The 19280-nt window shown below is 49.7% G+C and overlaps 1 protein-coding gene across 1 annotated transcript in view; it reads left to right on the forward strand.

Annotated features, from left to right (window-relative positions):
* The window catches only part of LOC122366263 (MAP/microtubule affinity-regulating kinase 3-like), a 28987-nt gene that overhangs the window by 1119 nt on the left and 8588 nt on the right, over nt 1-19280 (forward strand). The window contains exons 2-5 of the mRNA XM_043338289.1: nt 6785-6997; nt 7190-7328; nt 11287-11413; nt 14434-14482. Of these exons, the coding sequence (XP_043194224.1) occupies nt 6785-6997; nt 7190-7328; nt 11287-11413; nt 14434-14482 (528 nt within the window). The remainder of the gene's footprint in view (nt 1-6784; nt 6998-7189; nt 7329-11286; nt 11414-14433; nt 14483-19280) is intronic.

The raw sequence follows: 19280 nt of genomic DNA on the forward strand, positions 1-19280 counted from the left end.
ATCATCACATGAACCCGACTGGTCTCAACTTTTTGCTGTTGGCCGACATGCCGAACGCTCACCGATATGGGCCCTGACAAACCACACGCAGAGGTGGTTGTAAAAATGGATAGGGTCCCTGTGGTCCGGTGCGGTCTCGGCCCGTTTTTACAGCGGCGCCAGTCTGTCGGCTCCGTGGGCGGCAGACATAGGTCTTCCCTGGGCGGACCGGCGGTACCGGGCCTGAGTCAGCGCTGGTGACCGGCCGGTGACTCGATGACTCAGGCGGTCCCTCGGACTGTCACCGCGAGTCACTGCCTCCGCCCAAACAGTGCCTGACGGTCCGCTGTCGGACGGTCCGGCTGTCAGTCAGTGACTCACGGACTCGACGCTCGTCCGTTTCTCGGAGCTGTCCGCAGTCCCTTCCGGTCTCGGCGGACACTCGCCAGATACACCGGCCGTTTCCGCTCAAAGTGTGACAGCTGCGACCCTCGGCGAGCCCCGCTCCTGTTATCTGCTCCACTACCGTCCGTCACAAACGGCTCACGGCACCAAACTCAGTGTGCTCATCCAGAAGGCAGCTTTTTCCCAATATTTACAGCCCGGTCCCAGTTGCAATAATTGGCCCAAGATTCAGCGTCTCTTTCAAGACAGACGATCGGTAATTTATAATCCACTCCGAATTCAGTAGTTCCTCTAAAATTCAGCAGCTGTTCCTAGGCTTCTGAATTTATTACCCAGTACTCGTCGGCGCCCTATGAGTTTCCACACAAATGCGGTGCAATTCACCGGACCTCTAGGGCTCCGGCTGTTTGCAGAAGATTGGCTATCGACTTCTGTCAGTGTAAGCAGTGAGCCGCAACAGTGCAAACACTGCATCATAGACGCCACCGCTGACTCATGGAATAGGGTGTGTCTATATTTGCGCGACTATGAAATCCAATGATAAGAACTAGCCGGAATGATTTCTTTTATTTTTTATGTAGAATATCCAAGACAGTTAGAATAAATGATAACAATAACACGTCAAATGTATATTTAAACACACAAAGCTTTCGGTATGAAAATACCTTGATCACTGTGTTAACAGAAATGAGGACAGAAATTGTCACCGGCAGCTTGTACTACAGCTTGTAGGTACAAGCTGCCGGTGACAATTTCTGTCCTCATTTCTGTTAACACAGTGATCAAGGTATTTTCATACCGAAAGCTTTGTGTGTTTAAATATACATTTGACGTGTTATTGTTATCATTTATTTATTTTTTATCTTTTTATCTTTTAGAATTAAATATCATTTCAACGCTCCTTATCACAAATCGTTTACCCTCAATTTTATGTAGCTTGGTTGTGTTTTCCGAATTTCGTTTTATCGCTTTGCGTACATGATTTTGTGTCCGGTTATCGGTCTTATTTTTCAACGGGCCGCTCGAATACACATTCATGATTTATGTCGGTATCTAGATTTTATTTTGCTCTCGTCTCGATGTTCATGTACGACAAAGCTAAAGGTGAAATTAAGGACTGAAATGGTTCTTCAGGCAGGACCCCATAGATATTAAATCGGAATAGTGTAGCCGGCACTTCCGAATTCCAATCAACTAACCTGCAATGGAACACGTCGTAATTGTAATGATAGCCAAAAATAAGGCAAGGCCGAATGAAGTGATTCAGTCATGAATAATTATTACGCATCAAAGGTACCTGCCATCTTACGGGTCCACGTCAAAACAGCTAGTGACTATTGAGCTAGTGACTTTTGAGCTAGTACAAAAGAGCTAGTGCTTCAAAACAGCTAGTAACAAAACAGCTAGCGCCAAAAAAGCTAGTAATGCAAAATAGCTAGTGCATCAAATCAGCTAGTGACAAAACAGCTAGCGTCAATATAGCTAGTAGAGCAAAATAGCTAGTGGTTCATTATAGCTATAAGTGACAAAATCGCTAGCGTCGAAATAACTAATGAAGCAAAGTAGCGGATTTGTACTAAGTACGAGCAGCTATTATAGATTCTTTCCCGATGAGTCCTTAGATTCTTTCCCGACGACGAGTCCCAACCGGTAGGAGGAACAGAAGAGCACCGTTGCGTTGTTTGACAAATGACACAATTATTTGGAATGTTAGAAGGATAGATGACGGGATCCCTTGGACAAACAACAAATTAGAAGCGTGGCACCGGGGAATTCAAAGCATGTTTGACTCATCACAACTATCATTAATGAGATTTTTCACCGTCATCCAAAAAGAACAAAATCTGCAAGGTTTGATCTTATGAAATTCAAAAGTGGCCATGATGTTCCATACCAAGACATTAATACCAGATTAGTTACTCTTCTTAGACGCTACAGGGAAGGCATTATTATAAGCAAAACAAGAGTTCATTCGGAGAGTAGGTTTCAACATTACTTTGAATGTTTGAGATGGCATATCGCGGGAAATACATATTTACAGTAATAGATATCTTGCATTTTCGAAGCGAAGTGAATGGGAAGGAAACAGATTACAGAGGTCCAACGAAATAGCAATTTTGGCGATAGCTTTTTCGTCACTATGCTGTTTTGAGGCACTAGCTCTTTTGCTTCACTAGCTGCTTTGACGCTAGCTGTTTTGTCACTAGCTGTTTTTATGCACTAGCTATTTTGCTTCACTAGCTATTTTGACGCTAGCTGCTTTTTCACTAGCGGTTTTGAAGTACTAGGTGTTTTGTACTAGCTCAAAAGTCACTAGCTCAAATGTCACTAGCTATTCTGACGTGCACCCCATCTTACAATTGCAGAAGGAAACTTTGTAACAATAAACGACGTGAAAATGCAGCAATTTCTTTAACTCAAAGATTCGCCGTTCTTGCTTTTAAATGATAGTTATAAATGTAAGCACTTTAACGACGAAAGATTGGGCACCAATTTGATCCGTTCTATACTCTTGGGACCTGTGCCTGAGAAATTTTAGTAGTTGTTTGTTGGTGGCTCCTACACCTTTCGAATAATGCTACCTCGTGAAAGGGTTATTGATGGGCTAATTGGGAATTTGATGCGTCGCGATTCCTAACTCAGTATGTAGGTACTGTATATACATACATGTAAAATACTGTATGTAAATTGCGCAACCTTAGAACAAAAGCAAACTCTTGGCCTGAATTTTTTTGCCATCCGATACAACCTCTCCCCACTTGGCGCTCCGTTCTGGCGCGATTCCTTTCACCTGTGCGTGAATGCCGGTCATCCAGTGGGTCTCCCGCCTGCACGAACGGTCGGGGAGGCCGACTCAGATGACGTCATAATTAGGGGCGGCGAGGCGAGCTCACGTTTGCACGCCTGCACGCCTTTGGCCGAGTCTCCCACGCAGGGCGGCGCCGTTGGAACAGACGGGCCCACCTACAGGGACGGCTGGACGGAGCCGAGCGGAAGATAGAAATGAGTGGGGACGGCCGGGCACTGCACCGGAGAGACGGTCGTACGTTTCAAGGAGAGACGGTCGCGCCTTCTGAGGGAGAGACGGTCGAAATCGCCAGGGGTGAGGAGACAGTGGCACTCGCCTATAAATGAGACGGCTGTAATTAGGCTGTCGTTGAGGAGGCCCTCACGTACCCGCCACAAGAAAAACGGTCATGTCCATGCCAGTACGAAAAAAATGGTTGTATGCACCTCAAGAAGGGCACGTTTTTACAGAAAAGACGGCAGTGCTTATCAGAGAGACAGTCGTCCAAGGCACTAGAGAGACGACCATCCTACCTGTCAGTAGAGTGACAGTTGCACTTACCCAATACGGAGATAACGGACAAATCAGCCGCATACTTCTGAGCCAGCTAATACGAAACGCTCACCATAGGAACTGGCCTGTGTCCATTAATTGATACTTGTTTTATCTCACCCAGCTAATAGGCTCAGTGCCTTCCTTGACACATTCTGACACGGATGCAACTGCCCAAGATTTTACATCATCCAGTTTGGTAGGGTATTCCTTATCTTTGTGTGTCATTTCTTTCAGCTGGGCCATTCGGGTCGGTTCGGTCAGCTTTGTCAGCGTTTATAACTAGCGAGAGTTCCTGTTCCTGGCAGCGGCACTGTCCCACGGAAGCGGCGTCCCTGACCTCGCGCGGCTTTGGCGCTGGTCCCTGACTGGGGACAGCTCCCTCGTCTCCGCCTTCCCTAACCGGGAGCTGCGTCAGTAAGATCACACGGCTCTATGGGACCCGCACCGACGGCGGCGCCAGAGCTTACACCAATCCGAGCGGCAGTCGGCTCTCAGCCGGCACTTTAACCTCCGGCTGTAACTGGCTTAGCGGCCGAATTACCGGCGACTTGTCATTTACTCGCCATTAAGCTGCTGTTCAGCGGCGATGTCCCCGGTGATAGGGCAGGTCTTTGTGATAGTGGCGTGTTTCGTGTGACCGGCGGCGCCATACATGTGTCGGAGGACAGATCCAGCTCGTCAGAGCAGCTCAGAGCTGGCTCTATGCGCCGTCGAGCCTAAAAGCGCCGAGCCGCACCGTCCACCCACGGTCGGTCGACATGACAGCCGCGCCGCCGCGCCGCCCGGTCCGCTCCTGTCACGTTTCGACGCCCGACTGGCGCCGCTCGCGAAAGAGCTGTCTGGCCTCATTGTCATCGGGTCCGTCGCTGCCGCCGCCCACCACGCCCGGGCCGGCGCCTGAGCAGCCTTCCTGGCCTGTGTTGAATAGGCACGGGGCGACAGTGAGTGGCACTGCAGGGCTGGCCGGCGCGACCCTGGCCTGACACAGCGATACGGAGCTAGTTTTCTGGCCCGCACAGTGTCCATTTGTTTCCAGGTAGAACGGCCGGTCCCCGCTGACAGGCTAAATGATCGGCACCCCGCGCCGTTCATGGCCTATTGTTTGCACACACTGTGTCAATGAGCTGCGCTCAATAGCTCGGCGACAGACGGCCGAGTCATTGTTCCATTCTGAATGCTCTAAAGGGCTATATTATCTATAATATAGATAATGTCCTGTCAAATGGCTTGCGCCAGTTTATTGCAAATAGACTAACGTTTGCTTCACTATCTGCAATGCATAAAATACTATCGACTTCTGACCAATATGTTCTTTTGAAATATATCAAGCTGTCTACAACGTTCATATGATAACGTACTACTTACTCGTCCGAGTTGTCTGTTCTGCCGTGTTTCCTGGTGCGCAATGAAGAATGTGCCGTTACCCACGAGATATGCTAATATTGGCCGAGGCGTTGATGGTGCCGCTCGTCGTTTGCCAACAGTTATTAGCGCCAGAAAAGGCAGGAGGAATATTTATGGTCAGTGTTAAGTCACCACATAAAATCCACTCCCATGGTAATCAGGGATCAATTTATCCTTGCGTACCTATATGTAGCCTGGTTCTCACAAGTTTTATTTTCATGTCCCGCTATTCCCACTCCTTGCTCTTGAACATTAGCGTCTTTGATTGATCTCAAACTGTTTTCCCGCCCTGCTGCCACGGTACCGGGCCCACGTCGCTCACTAGCAGGGCGGTGTTCTCTGCAGTAGTATTAGGGCGGAACCCAATCGACTCTCCATCCTAGGCCGCCCACATTCGCCTCAGAGGTCTACGGCCGCGCTTTGTTAGCCGAGAGCACGAGCCGCCAACGCACGACAGTGCCGTGAGAAAGACGACTTTGAAAACGTTTAGATAGTGACAGCACCGAGCAACGTCATGAGTTCAGTGGCACACTATGAAATTGAGCTTTTTGAGTTTTGTTTGTAAGTATTTTGCATAAATGGCAATACAGATAACCCTTTCAAAGTCAAGCTGATTAGGTATAGTTGCTTCCACATCCGTCAGTAGATAATTATGGGTGTTTACGCCAGCTTGTACTTAATCATATGTACTTCATGAAAGAATGGTTTTTTGGCGTTGTCTTCATACGGCCATACTGATGCCTTGTTAATTATAAGCTACCTTCTGTCTAATTACCTATTCTCAGCATCTTAGTCAGTCGACAAGACAAAGCAAGTTAGATAGACCTATCTACCTGCTGTCCCGAGAAAATGTGTAGGTTGTGTAACAGATTCATCACTTTGACCACACAATACGAGGAATGTTTAGCGCACAATATACCCTGGTTTGGCCCGTCCATGCCGAACGAGAGGAATCTGGAACAGTGGCCTTTGTTTAATCTGACCTCTAAACGCCATAGTGGTTACAGTATCGAAGGCTACCGCGAAAACCGGCCGTTCATCACTGACATGCGTACTGACCAGTGACCAGGCATGAATCCACAAGTAACTTATCAGTTACCGCGCTGGCAATTATCAGGCGGAAGCAGGGAGCACAAATCACCGCGGCGCTGTTCCCGATACCGGCTGGGGGGCGCGGTTTGGCGGCGGTACTGGCCGGCGCCGGGAGGTACTGGTAGCCCGAGTGGGTTGTTATGTCGGCCGGCAGCGACCCATGGCCCGGCGTAATGCGGTCTCGTCCTTCGCCGGCCGCTGAGCAGGCTCTCTGTGCGCCGCTCACGTGCCAATCGGGCCGGGCATCTGCTGATGAGCGGACGGCGCCCACGGTGATAGACCACTGCATGGGCCACTGTATCGTGCAGAGGGCAGAACACTGCATGAACCACTTTACCGTGGACAGGGTAAACCACTTCATGGACCACTGTATCGCAGGAAGAATATACTACTGTGCCGAGAGCGAGGATGGACTACTGTATGTACCGCAGTTGGAATAGCTGGAAAATTTGTAAATCCCTTTTACACTTTATCCTTATAACTAGATGATACAGTCTAGCCTTCCATCAACATTGATCGGTATCATTTGTAACCGCCTCTGTGTCTTGTGTTCCTCGGCAGCGGCCAGTGGGCCAGCGTGTACAAGTGTCTGGAGCTCAGCTCGGGCCACCATTTCGCCGCCAAGTTCTGCAGCAAGACGCGACTGGGCGTCGACTCGCGGCGCGAGATCCTGCACGAGGTGGCCGCCATGTACCAGGCGCGCGGCTGTGGCCGCGTGGTGCGGCTGCACCAGGTCTTCGAGACGCCGCACCAGTTCATCCTCGTCATGGAACTGTGAGTCGTACCATACGGGCTCTGACTGTGGGAGGAATTTATGCTGTCTGCAAACAGCTGCTTATGCTTCATCTTCTTCGCGGAGGCTCTTGAACGGTTATTTTCACACCCAAATAGATAGGTCTGACCAAATGACTGTATTTCAAGCTGGATAATATCACACTATGCTGACCCTGCCTCTTCCCCATGCAGAGGCGGCGGCGGCGACCTGCAGGGAGTGCTGGACAACGACCAGGTGCCCTACGAGCCGGACGTGGTGCGCTTCATCTCCAACCTGCTGGAGGGCCTGGCCTTCCTCCACGACAGAAACATCGCTCACCTCGACATCAAGGTGGGGAACTGGAGCGCGGCCAGTGGCCAGGCGCGGTCCCGAAATGGGCGTATCCTTCAGCCGGCCAGAGGGCAGCTGCGAGACGCCTCATTTGGCGCGCCGCCCGACAGCGAGAACGTGCAGCTAGGGTGGGTGATGGGGAAATGATGGCATGTAGCGCAGTGATCTATAGCACTGGCTGGGGACGGGGAGCACCCCGGCAGAGATGTGATCATAGATTACATGAGGTGCGGGGATGAAGTGCCTGACTTGGCCGCCCAAATAGCAGGGAACGGTTGCTAATAACTGTTCTTACGGCATCTTTTGGTGTCGCTCCGGTCGTTTTTTTCTAGAAAGGTGCGCACTGCGCAATTTAGGGCATGTAGTGCACTTGCTCCCACAGCTGAGCATATTTGTTTGTGCTTCTTGCGGGAAAAAGCAATAGGCACGAACCCTGGCAGTTAGGTGTCATAGACGATTTTCCGAGTTGTGCTTGGATTAACTATTTAAAGTACACATTTTTTTCAAAATATTTAGTTTGGTCCTTTGATGGGTCAGACCAATCCTTGATTGCCTATTTGTCTATGACTTTTACCTTTATAGTCTTTTGACTGCATAAAAATCCGAAAAAAGACTTAAATGATAAAAAATTGTATATCGACCACCATTTTTGAGACACCACAGTGGGGTGATCGGACCGTTTCCCCTGCCGGACAGCAGACTCTGATGCCGTCCCGGGCCGTCCCTCCCTGGGCATATCACCCTCACGCGTGCCCCCATTGTGGCCAGCGGCTCTGTCGGACAGACCGTCGGCCTTGTGACCGGGTGGGCCGCCGGCAGCCCGCCCCGAGCCCATGAATAATGGAGCGTCTCCCGCGGACGCGTGCGGGCCATTACCACCCGAACCTCCGTATGAGCAGTCGGCGCGCCCCGCCCATCGGCTGTCGTGCGCGCCGAAATGCGTACTCGACATTCAATGAGCGCACTGATTCCTTGAATGGAACGTGGGATGAACCATTTCTGGTCTGTGCCTGTTGAATACAAAGCTGCATGCATTTATCTTACCTTAAAGCAGGATTTACATTTTAAGCTGACAGCTAGGTACCAAGCTAACATAGAGCAGTTGATTCCGAAACGATTACTTTCGTTTTCCCCATACATGTCTCAGATGCCTTTGTTTTCGTCTTGATTTCAGCCCAGCACATTTTAGAGAACCTAGCTATTTTCAATTCTCTCTTCAGTGCAAGAGCTACATACGAGTAGATGAGACCTGCTTTGGCTTGTCTTCTGCTTAGGTACTCGAATTAAAAAGGAAAAGTTTAATATTATGCTCCCCTATTTTTCATCAGCAACTACAGCTAAATATCGGTTATTAAAAGCTAGCTTTTCGAAATTGTCGCAACAAATTAATTTTCATGATGCATTGCTATTTTTGCTCACAAAAAACAGCTTTGAACAGGTCCCGCTGGATAATTACGGAGCGAGCGAAGCGAGCGGAGTCTCATACTGAATTAAGGGAAAATCCTGAGTATGAGCGGCCGGCCGGCCGGCCGGCCGGGACGCTCTTCAAAAGCTAATATCTTAGGAACGGGACATCCGATTGACAAGCGGTCTTCTTTACTGAATGTCACTTGGACGTAAAAGTTCTGTGGTGTGATGGACACCATGCATTCTTGCCAACCACTGCACGTGGCGCGTGGTAAAGTTGGACATTTTTTAAGAACCCCAAAATTGCAACCTCAATAACGGCACAATGGTTGGGCCGATTGAATTGAAACTCGGTACACAGTTAGGTCTCCATCAGATAATTCATCTGCATGTGTTAAGGTTGGGGTGCTACAGCACGTGCGCACGTGCAGGGGGCGCTCCCAGATCTCGAGAACGGCTGGGCCGATTGCGCTCAAATTTGGTACACGGTTGGGGACCAGTTAGTAGGGTGCCGTGCAAAAGTCAGTTTGGACCCCGCTTGCACGTGCGCACGTGCAGTGTGCCGCTTCCAGATCTCGAGAACGGCTAGGCCGATTGCGCTGAAATTTGGCACATCGCTAAAGACCGGTTAGTAGGGTGCAGTGCACAAGTTAGTTGGAGGTACCCCCTCGCAATTTCGCACGTGCAAGGCCCATCCTCTCGCTCGCTCCGTTGGTCGCCCAAAAGGCGTTTTACTGGTGAATATTGCAGACCGAGGAGATAAGTTTTCACTGCCCATCTGACAGTCTACATATGAGCTAAATCAGCAACCGCCGCCTCCTGGCCGTCCTCTCCACTCCACTACCCGCAATAGGGACAGGCCCGACTAACGAGTGTCGGCCCTCTCGCCTCACTGCCCGACTGATGGTGCCTACCGCAGTAGGGACAGGTCGAATGACGGCCTTCCCGCCTCCATGCCCGACTGACGGCGCCTTCCGACTGACGGCGCCTTCCGACTGACGGCGCCTCCCGCCGGGCGGCCGGCCGCCTCCGCCGATAGGGAGCCGCCGCCACCGTTCATTAGGGGCCGGCGCCGGCGGTCGCCACGGTGGGTCCGCGCTAACAGCCATCAGTGACGGCCGGCGCGCTAACGAGACGGCGCCGGCAATTACCGGGCCAGTGACGTCATTGGGACAGAGTGTGATGTCACGGGGCGCAAGGACGGACCGAAAGGACAGCCACAGACACTCTTTAGTTTATTTCGGCAGTATTATGGTTCATAGTTGCCGTCCTGATAAGCCTTGCGAGACCATAAGCCGTGGAAACACAAGAACAGGCAGAGGGACAACGGAATTCGGAGAGGCCTCTGTCGTTAGCGGGCGGCACGACCAAGGTCTGAGATGTTACACCGCCGCCCTTTCGATTAATTCTTGTCGGGATAACTTGATCAGACAAGTAATTAATCATCATCTTGAAACATACAGATGTTGTGATAACATGTTGATTGCATGCGTTGAATGTGAACCATTAGATGTTATTTTAAATAACAATGGTATTGTCCTTGCACCCATGGCCACCAGTTCGGCACCCATAGCCTCAGTCCGTGACCCGTCAGTACGGCACCCATGACCCACCAGTACGGCACCCATGACTCGTCAGTACGGCACCCATAGCGGCCATCCGGGTACGACCGACGGCTGGGCGAAGCCGTAAATACCAGCCTCCCACGTGCCATCGCCGGCGTTTACGAGCCATATCGCTGAGTTGTTAACACCCACATCCCACGTAATGGCGAAAATAAATCCGGATTCAGGCTCGAGGGAATATGGAAATCGGAGCTTTACCGTAGAGACGGGCAAACATAATCGAAATGGCGCATTAGCCGGAGATCAGATGCGGGCTGGCTGGCGGAGGCCGATCCCCAGAATGGAATTGGGTTATCGGAGCATCGGACATCTGATAACGGCGCCGAGGGTGGTGTAAGATGCCCATCTGCATGCAGCCGCGTGTCCTGGCCTCTGCGCGGTAAGCCGGTCCGGCGGTACAGTTGTATAAAAGCTGTTGCCGTAAACATTGTTACGTCAGATGTCATTACAACTCGTGACATCAACTGCAGCAGTGAACGGAGCCGTTGCTGTCGTTAGGTGAGACAGATAACGTGTGAATGAATGTTCACATAGACTGTCCGACCTTCTATATGGCATCCCGTAACGATAAAATAAAACCGATCGAGTTGAAATTGGAGCCGATAAACTATCATATCGTGCCTCAGACACGTTGTGGTATTGTAAGCGCATGTCCCAGCTTACAGCTATTTTAATGTTTCGTCTCCCTTTGCACGTCTCTTTCACATAAATACAAATGACCCAGTCAATCCAGCTCTGCACAAATGGCTGTTATCAATTCAAAAGATCAATCAGTCCAGCTCTCTGCTGTTCGGTGGCTTTAAGAAAGCATTCTATGCGATTTCAACATGCCTTTAATTTACATCCCACACTTAGCGAAGAACGGTCCCTTCATTTTTAGGCATGCTGTAAATATTGATGTATCATCGATATGTTTTGTTTTTCAGCCTCAGAACCTGGTGATGACGGGAGCGTTTCCCGACTGCGACATCAAGCTGTGTGACCTGGAGATATCCCGGGTCATATCGGCCGGTCAAGAGATCAGGGAGATGCTCGGCACACCAGACTACGTCTGTAAGTTCAATATACCTGTACTGGGGCTCCGCTTCGTGATAAGCGTGTTTGTGCACTATGAAAATAGCATGCTGAGGATCAATGACCAAGGTAGTACGTTCGCCTGCATGCCACAACACACATTTTGAATATTAGCTTTTTGCTTTTTGAATGTGAAATTCGGACTTGTTTTTTTATCATGGAATGGAATGTTGTAATAAGTCGCTACCCCAGCAAAGCTGGACTTACATAAAATCATTCAAAATTAGGTCAGTGTTTCCAAGGTTAGGTGCTTTTCATGGCTGCTCATGCACACAGTTTTACGTGAGGAGCAAGGCTTAATGTCCCATTGTTTGGTGTTTTCCCGCCTGGCAATCAACAAGCTTGCAACGGCTATCTCTGAATGTACCTGTTTGACTCTTATTACGCCGTAGAATTGAAATTTATGGCATCTCGTTGTAATTAATTGTATTTAATGCCGCTTTAAAGAACATCACATGTCAATACCCTATTGGAATGAAAAAAGATATATGAGCACTAAAACCAATGCTGTTCTGTAATGAACGCCTCCCATATCTCAGGAGCATGATACAATAAACCAACACAAGAAGCTATGCTATAAACTATGGAGGTGCCCAGGAGGAGCTTGCATTATCAGGCACGTAGCTAATTGGGCAGCGAAGGAAGAGCTGCGATTGATAATTAGCTGATCCTAGAGAGTGCATGCCTCCGTGTATCATCTTGCCATCAACTAAATCAGCGCTCATCAAAAACGCAAATGTTATTGGAGACCTGATAATCTGATAGGCTGATAATGTCATAACATAATGTTAACATAAGGTAACATTAATCATGAAGCAGCCCCTTGTGCGTAAATCGTAATACAAATTCATGTCTCAAGGAGACATGTTTTGTGATAAGTAATTTCACCATGGAATATCTCATACACTTGTTTTATGCAACTGACGTGTCATCTATACATATGTGGGTGTGCAAAGCTCGTGCGTAGGCGCGCACGTATGCTATTAGCTCTGTGTATCTCTCAGAAACACCTGCAAATGCCCAACAGTCACATAAAACTCCGCCAAGACTGGCAGCGGGCCCCGCGGTATGTAACACAATAATAAATTCCGCCGAGTCTGCAGGCCGTGACCTGCCGTGATGGCTCCACACCTCAGCTTTACGACTGCCCCCAGGCCGGACCGTCGGCTCACTGGAGGTGGTGTGGGGGGGGGGGGGAGAGGGGCTGCGCACGGGAGCTCGTCCCGCTGGGTTGGCGGTTACTTTGCCGGCTGCCGACTGCGTCCCGTGAAACCGGCTGGTGGCAGAAGAAAGGTGCCGCGCGTTCTCCCGTGTCAGGGATGTACATATCTAAGTCGTCACTGGTGTGACACAGGGTTTTCCGGCAACGTGTCACGTCAGTGATGTAACCTGGATATTGTGTCGTTTCCAAAGCACTGTGAGGTAGTGCCCTGGTTATTTGTTGAAGTGCCAGGCAGTTTGATTAATCCCAGTGGGTATTCCACAAAGAGGGTGCCCGGCACTTACGATGTATCCCGGACACTGCATTCTTTGTCCCAGTTCCTGCCCTGACGGATGTCCCCTGGAGGGTTGATATATCCCTCTTGCTGTCACCATGCATACCCACCCTCTCCCCACACTTGGCCACAGCGACGGCTGACTCAGGCACTCTGGCACGCTGCCGGAACGGTTCACTGGGGACGGGAGATGGCAGATGATCGGAATCGGAATATGTTTACATAATGTGCACCGTGCCATGTATAGGTGCACGGGTGAGGAAACATTGGAAATGCCGAGAGATGAATTAGATGCGCCTAGGTGAGGAAAGACATCATACATCAGCGACAGCTAGAATGCCGAGAAGGTATGTGCCGAGTCGGCTTGCGGGCATCACTGAAGAAGGGAGAGGCCCTACCACACGTGACGTGACGCAGTATGACTGACCCTGACGTACATACGTCGAAATATGGCATCATTGCCTGGCCTTCCCCTGTTTCCTAGTCTTTTGCGAAGGCCTGTGGATCGAGGGATGGCATTGAAGTTGAAAACGTAAAGGGTTTCCCCAGAAAAGGAGGATAGAAATCAGTCGTGAATCGGCAAAATCAGGTATTCATCGATGTGATGGGTATGCTTCACAAACGTGAAGTTAGGCTTACAACGTCCATAATCGGGAAGTACAGAATAATTGGGACCGGCCAGACAATCAAAATTCGTATCCGTCCCGGCGAAGGTAGAGACTGGCGCCCGGCAGATCCGGCAGCGATGTATGTACGTCTGTATTGATAAGCGACAGTTTTTCCCTGCTGTCTCCGGCAGAACTGGTTCTAACCGTACGGCGCCAGTTCCGCCTCAATGGACCGACAGAGAGAATGCGGCCTCCGTCTTCACCGACACAATACGTGCATTAGTGAGAAAATTCCGGCCGGCAACTGAGGCGGGCCACGCGCACGTGATGTCCCAGATAGCGCGTGCCGCAATGTGCGCTTTGCGATAGGCACTGTATGCAATGGGAAACGGTGCAAGGCGAATGGAGAGCGATGCAGAACGATGCACCGTGCGCAGATGACGTCCGGACGCGACCACTGCCTGCCACTTGACACGCGCTCGATACCACCGGTCCCGATTTAGCCCAGCGATATCGGACAGATACTCAATGCACGTCTACGCATCTAGACATGCGGCACTCGGGAGCCGCACTCTGCAAGGTGCAGAGAACTGTGTACGCGGAGGCTGATATCATTCGTCTCGGCGCTAGTTCGGTCCGCTCAAAACCAGACTTTGATCGGTGCACGAAACGAAAGGGATGCAGTACTCCTCTGCAGGAGCCAGTGCCTAAGTATGATAGAGTTAATAAAGAGATACGATTAAGGAAGCTCTCTGCCGCTCGCTTGTTCGACATTCTTTCAGCCGTGCGATACTGATGAATCGTTTGATCCTCTTAAGTTTTGTCTGTGAATTAGAGAAGCGTCAAATGATCAGATATCGAGAGTGTGTTTTTAATTGTCTTTCCTCTTTTGCAGCGCCTGAAATCCTGCGCTTCGAGCCTGTGAAGCTGTCAGCTGATATCTGGTGAGTACACGAACATGCATTGATCTCTGCACAGAACTACCAATACATCTAAAGCTTCTCAGAGTCGGAGCTACTATACAGGGTGTCTCAAAAGTTCGTTCACAGGTACCAGCCATGCTTTTTTGTCAATAATTCTGAATCAACAAGAAATTAACAGTCGAAATTTTGCATGGGCATTGGTGACAACCTTCCTCAAGCAGTCTCATTGTTTTCAAGTGCATTCGACCCTTCATGAGCTCACAAAAAGGGTTCACCTCTGACCATGGGTCAGGCACGAAAATGTAGGTTGCAAAGTCGGGTATGTTGTGAAACTCTCTGTTTCAGGAGTAATGGGAATGGTTAAGTCGGAAATGACACATGGCTAAGTGTCGGCGAGGATGAGTGCAACATGATGATCATCTCATAAAAACGGTGGCTAAAATTTTTGAAGGACGAAACCATGCGAGACTAACGGCGTTTTGAACGACTCTCGCACGACAGCAGACTCGTGTTCCGGAAAGCAGCTGAAAATGCGGTCATAACTATTGAAAACTGGCAAGAAGGTCACAGACAGAGGTTACCCATTTTCAAAAAGTGCAGGTCATCGTAAAATAAAGACAAATTATAATTTAAAATTGTTTATAATATCTATAACGCTAATTTTTGGGGACAATAACACAAAAATCGTCAATGCCAGGGACACCTGACCCTCCAAAAGTGTCAGTTATTGTAAAATTTTATCTAACGAAGTTTCAAGAGGCAGATCTGCAGCGAATAATTTTCTTTTAAACACAAAATCCCGATAAAACCACACGATGGACAGGTTTGGGCCGTTTACAAAGCAGAACATCTCCCGAGGAAAACAGTCCGCAACCGAGCGAAGGTCTTGGCATGGGGAATGACGAGCGCTTGGAATTTGCAAAATTTGCACAATGTGTCTGAGAAACAGATGTCCGACACATTCTGCTACCATATGATGCGAAAAATTTACTCCTGGCACTTCCCGTTTGTTCAGGACTGGGGTCGTTTTGAAAAGGAAAATGGCGCTTGGGATGTCGGCGCCAGTCATTCATGAAGAAGTTAGCGCCAGAGAATGCCTACAAAATACTCAAGAATGGTGTCGATGCAAGCTGTCGGCTTTCAGGGAAAATCAGATGTTGCCGGGGAGCTAGTCAAAACTAAATCCGACGCAGAAACTGCAGGGGATTCCCCTGCAAGAGCTTGAAAGCTGGTAACCTTTTATCAGCCTCCGGCAGCTGACGGAGCAACAAAAATCGGTATGGGCAAATATTTTTGGAGATACAGCAAAGGGGTTGGTTTCCAACCTTCTTAATCAGTTGTCAAAGCATGCATATTTGTCTAGTGTACACACAGACACCAAAACCTTATACTTTTGGCCGGTTCTTATATGCTTTTTTGGCATGGGAAATGTGTGAACGAACTTTTGAGACACCCTGTAGATTAGGTACAGCTTCTTTTTCCCGCGACTGGTAAGTGCTAAGAACGACAAATATTCAAAGACACCCCACGGCATTCCAGAAACATGATCTGCAATGACTACCATTCCGCTGTAGATCAAGCACATCTCACTGTGGCGCCAGAGCACACCCCATTGGGATACTGAAGATGGAAGAACGCGGAGGCGGTGAAAGCACGGCTCCAGTTGGCCCCTCGCCGGCAGAGGCACAGCTTGAGTTGGCCCCTCGCCGGCAGGATGTCACTCGAGCTGCCCGCCCCCGGCGCCGCCGGCAGCTCAGAAGGTCAATGGAGCGCTGAAACCGAATCTAGGTCGTAGGGAACTGGTGGCAGGTATAAATAGATGCTTATCTCATTATGGACAAGGTCGGGACGGCGATAAAACCGCTTTCCTTAATATCGTTAATGCTCGCTCAGGGCTCGCCAGTGGGGTTTGATAATTAAGTCAACTATATTTTCAATTTCGCTCATGGTTATCTACGTCTTCAGATGCCTGGCCGAGATGATGTTAGCATAATTAACAAATTGCATAACGCTTTCTATATGCAGGTGCACGTATCCCAAGCACAAGCATAGTTATCTCCAAGACTAAGAATAAGGAAACATGTAACATGTTCATCAATCAAAAGCGATTTGATGATCTATCATGTGTATTGTGTATGCAGCAGCTGCGATAGGCAACATTCGATAAAGGAAAACGATCCTCGAAAATATGCAATCCTTCCATGTTTCGTTCCCATAGCACTTCGAATAGCATACAAACCAACAGTCAGTATATACGAAGATAAATGTAGGCGGAATTATTTGTATATGACCCTGCTGTGACATCTATTTTAAAGTCAGTGATTCGTTTTGGAACAGGGTTGATGTCTTTACGATGACGCTCTGAGGTATTAAAGACGTCAATTAAATTCATAAGCGCCAATATATTTAAAACGATGACTTTGATATGCCGCATGGCCTATCACGTGATCAAAATAAGCGCAATTCTGAACCAGTTTGGATCGTGATTCGAGAATACTTATAGCTTATCAGTTCAGTGTGCTCATTCAGTGCTTAGCTTTCATATGCTCCTAGTCCTAGCTAGTGTCCTAAATCGGAATTCATTTATCAACTCGAACCAGACGGTGAAATAAAACCCTTCTCTGTATTATTTATCATTATTTATTTATAAGCACAAAGCACGTCCAATATGGAAAAGACGGCATCATCATTTACGTCATCTACTACAGGATACAAATAGGAGCTGAAAAGCCATGGCGTCTGGCCTCCAATGTCATCCGACTACTGTCCGCACCGCTCGCTATCGTTAGCATTCAGATCGTATTCGATTTGGACACAAACGTGCCGTGCCTTATCGGCGCATGCATTGACGTGACAGTAAAATGCGCACATGATTGATGTTCTCTTTGTATCGGCACTCCATCCATGGGGTGCTGTGATCGGTCCCGAGCTGGTGCGCGGTCCCGGAGCGGAAAGTCGGCTCACCAAACACGGTGAGGGCAGCCCGCGTCACCGGCCAACCCGTCCACCGAACCGGAGCTGAGGTGACCGTGGGTAGTCCGCACCCTCGCGGCGGTGCTGTCATTACTGCCTGGACCGGACCGGACCGGGCCGATTGATGGCGATGACCTCAAAGGCTCCGGGGTCTGACGTGCGATGGGGGGGGGGGCGAGTCCCGCTCGTCGTCTGCAGTGAAAATTACAGATTGAACTCTGACGGAACTCTGCGTGAAGGGCGTCAGCACTGTCAGCAGCAGAGTGGGGCGCGGCAGACGACGTTACAGAGAAATGGGTGGGGGCAGAGCCCGGGAAGGGCGTGATGATGTGCGTGTCTGATCAGCAGTCTATGTTTGGTCAGCAGCGAGTCTGGAACCGAGCGCCGGTTCCGATTCACGGAAAAGAATGCAAGTCAGTCACGGTGGCGTGTATGTGTGTGCGTGTGTGCAACGCACGTGTCCACGCGCTGGGTCAAGCTCCCTGCTGACCGCTGCACCGCTCTGCTCCGCGCTGTGCGCGCCTGTCTCGTTGGCCGACAGCTGAGAGGGGGTGATTTTGCGCCCCGTCACCGCGCGCCGCTCTCTCCCCGTCAGCCGGCGCTTCCCGCGATCCACCGACCCGGCCAACCGTCAGCTCGAGGAACGGCGCCCTGCACGCAGCGGCCTGAATGTCGCCCGCCAGCCGGGCGCCAGACTCCGGCACCCCGGCCTTTCTGCGTAATTGGTGACTAATACGGATATTCACCAGCTTTACAGCGACATTTACGGCTACAAAACGGCATCTTATGTCGGTTTGACGACCGGGCGAATACGCATTGTTTTACATGGAAATTTACAGCCGATAAACATTCAAAGTTGTGTGTTAGCTTGTTCTCACTTCTACATTTAGGCCGGGGGGATCCAGGGCGTCGCAAGTCCATCTACGACACGTCGCAAGTTACGACACATGTCCCGTCGCAAGTTGTGTCGTAGCGAAAAAGGAGGGATGTTGAGGAAAGAGGGGTTTGTCGGAGGATACGACAGAACGTAGCTGCGACAAGGTTTAAATACCCGCTTTACTCGAGAATTTAAAAGGCTACACGATCAGCTGATCCCGTAGTAAGCGTCAGTAAGGTCGAAAACTCTATCAAGCATAAAGGAACATTCGCCCTTCTGGTTTGCGAGCTTATGAGACAGCCAGTTCAAGCATGTTCTCTGATTCTGAAGCTTTGTCTCAACTGGGTGACTTGTGGTTGCTAACGCTCACGTTAGTTGCCATGAATTTTGGGATCGATCACAGGAGATTCGTGGCGCTATAGGGCATCTAGAAGCGATGCTTTAGAAGAAATGAGTTAAGAGAGTATGAGGTCACAGAGAGTTAGTAGAGTTGGAGATTGAGGTCACAATTGGAAGTTACAGAGGTCATCTGGGACACTTCAGGTCACGGAGGTCAATTTGGGGTCATCACAGAGCTCAATTGGAGACCACGGAAGTAATCTGAGACACGTCAGGTCACAGAAGGCAACTTGGGGGCACGTCAGGTTACAGAGGTCAACTCGGGGCCATCACAGAGCTCAATTGGGGGTCATCTGGGACACGCCAGGTCACACAGGTCAGCTTGAGGTCATCAAAGAGCTCAATTGGAGGTCACGGAGGTCATCTGGGACACGTCAAGTCACGGAGGTCAACTTGGGGTCATCACAGAGCTCAATTGAAGGTCATGGCGGTTATCTGGGGCACATCAGGTCAGATAGGTCAGCTTGGAGTCATCAGAGGGGTCACTTAGAGGTTACAGAGGTCATATGGGACACGTCAGGTCACAGAGGTCAACTTGAGATCATCACAGAGCTCAATTGGAGGTCACGG

Source organism: Amphibalanus amphitrite, unplaced genomic scaffold, assembly GCF_019059575.1.
Source record: "Amphibalanus amphitrite isolate SeventyFive unplaced genomic scaffold, NRLGWU_Aamphi_draft 000793F_arrow, whole genome shotgun sequence".
Classification (NCBI taxonomy): Eukaryota; Metazoa; Arthropoda; class Thecostraca; order Balanomorpha; family Balanidae; genus Amphibalanus; species Amphibalanus amphitrite.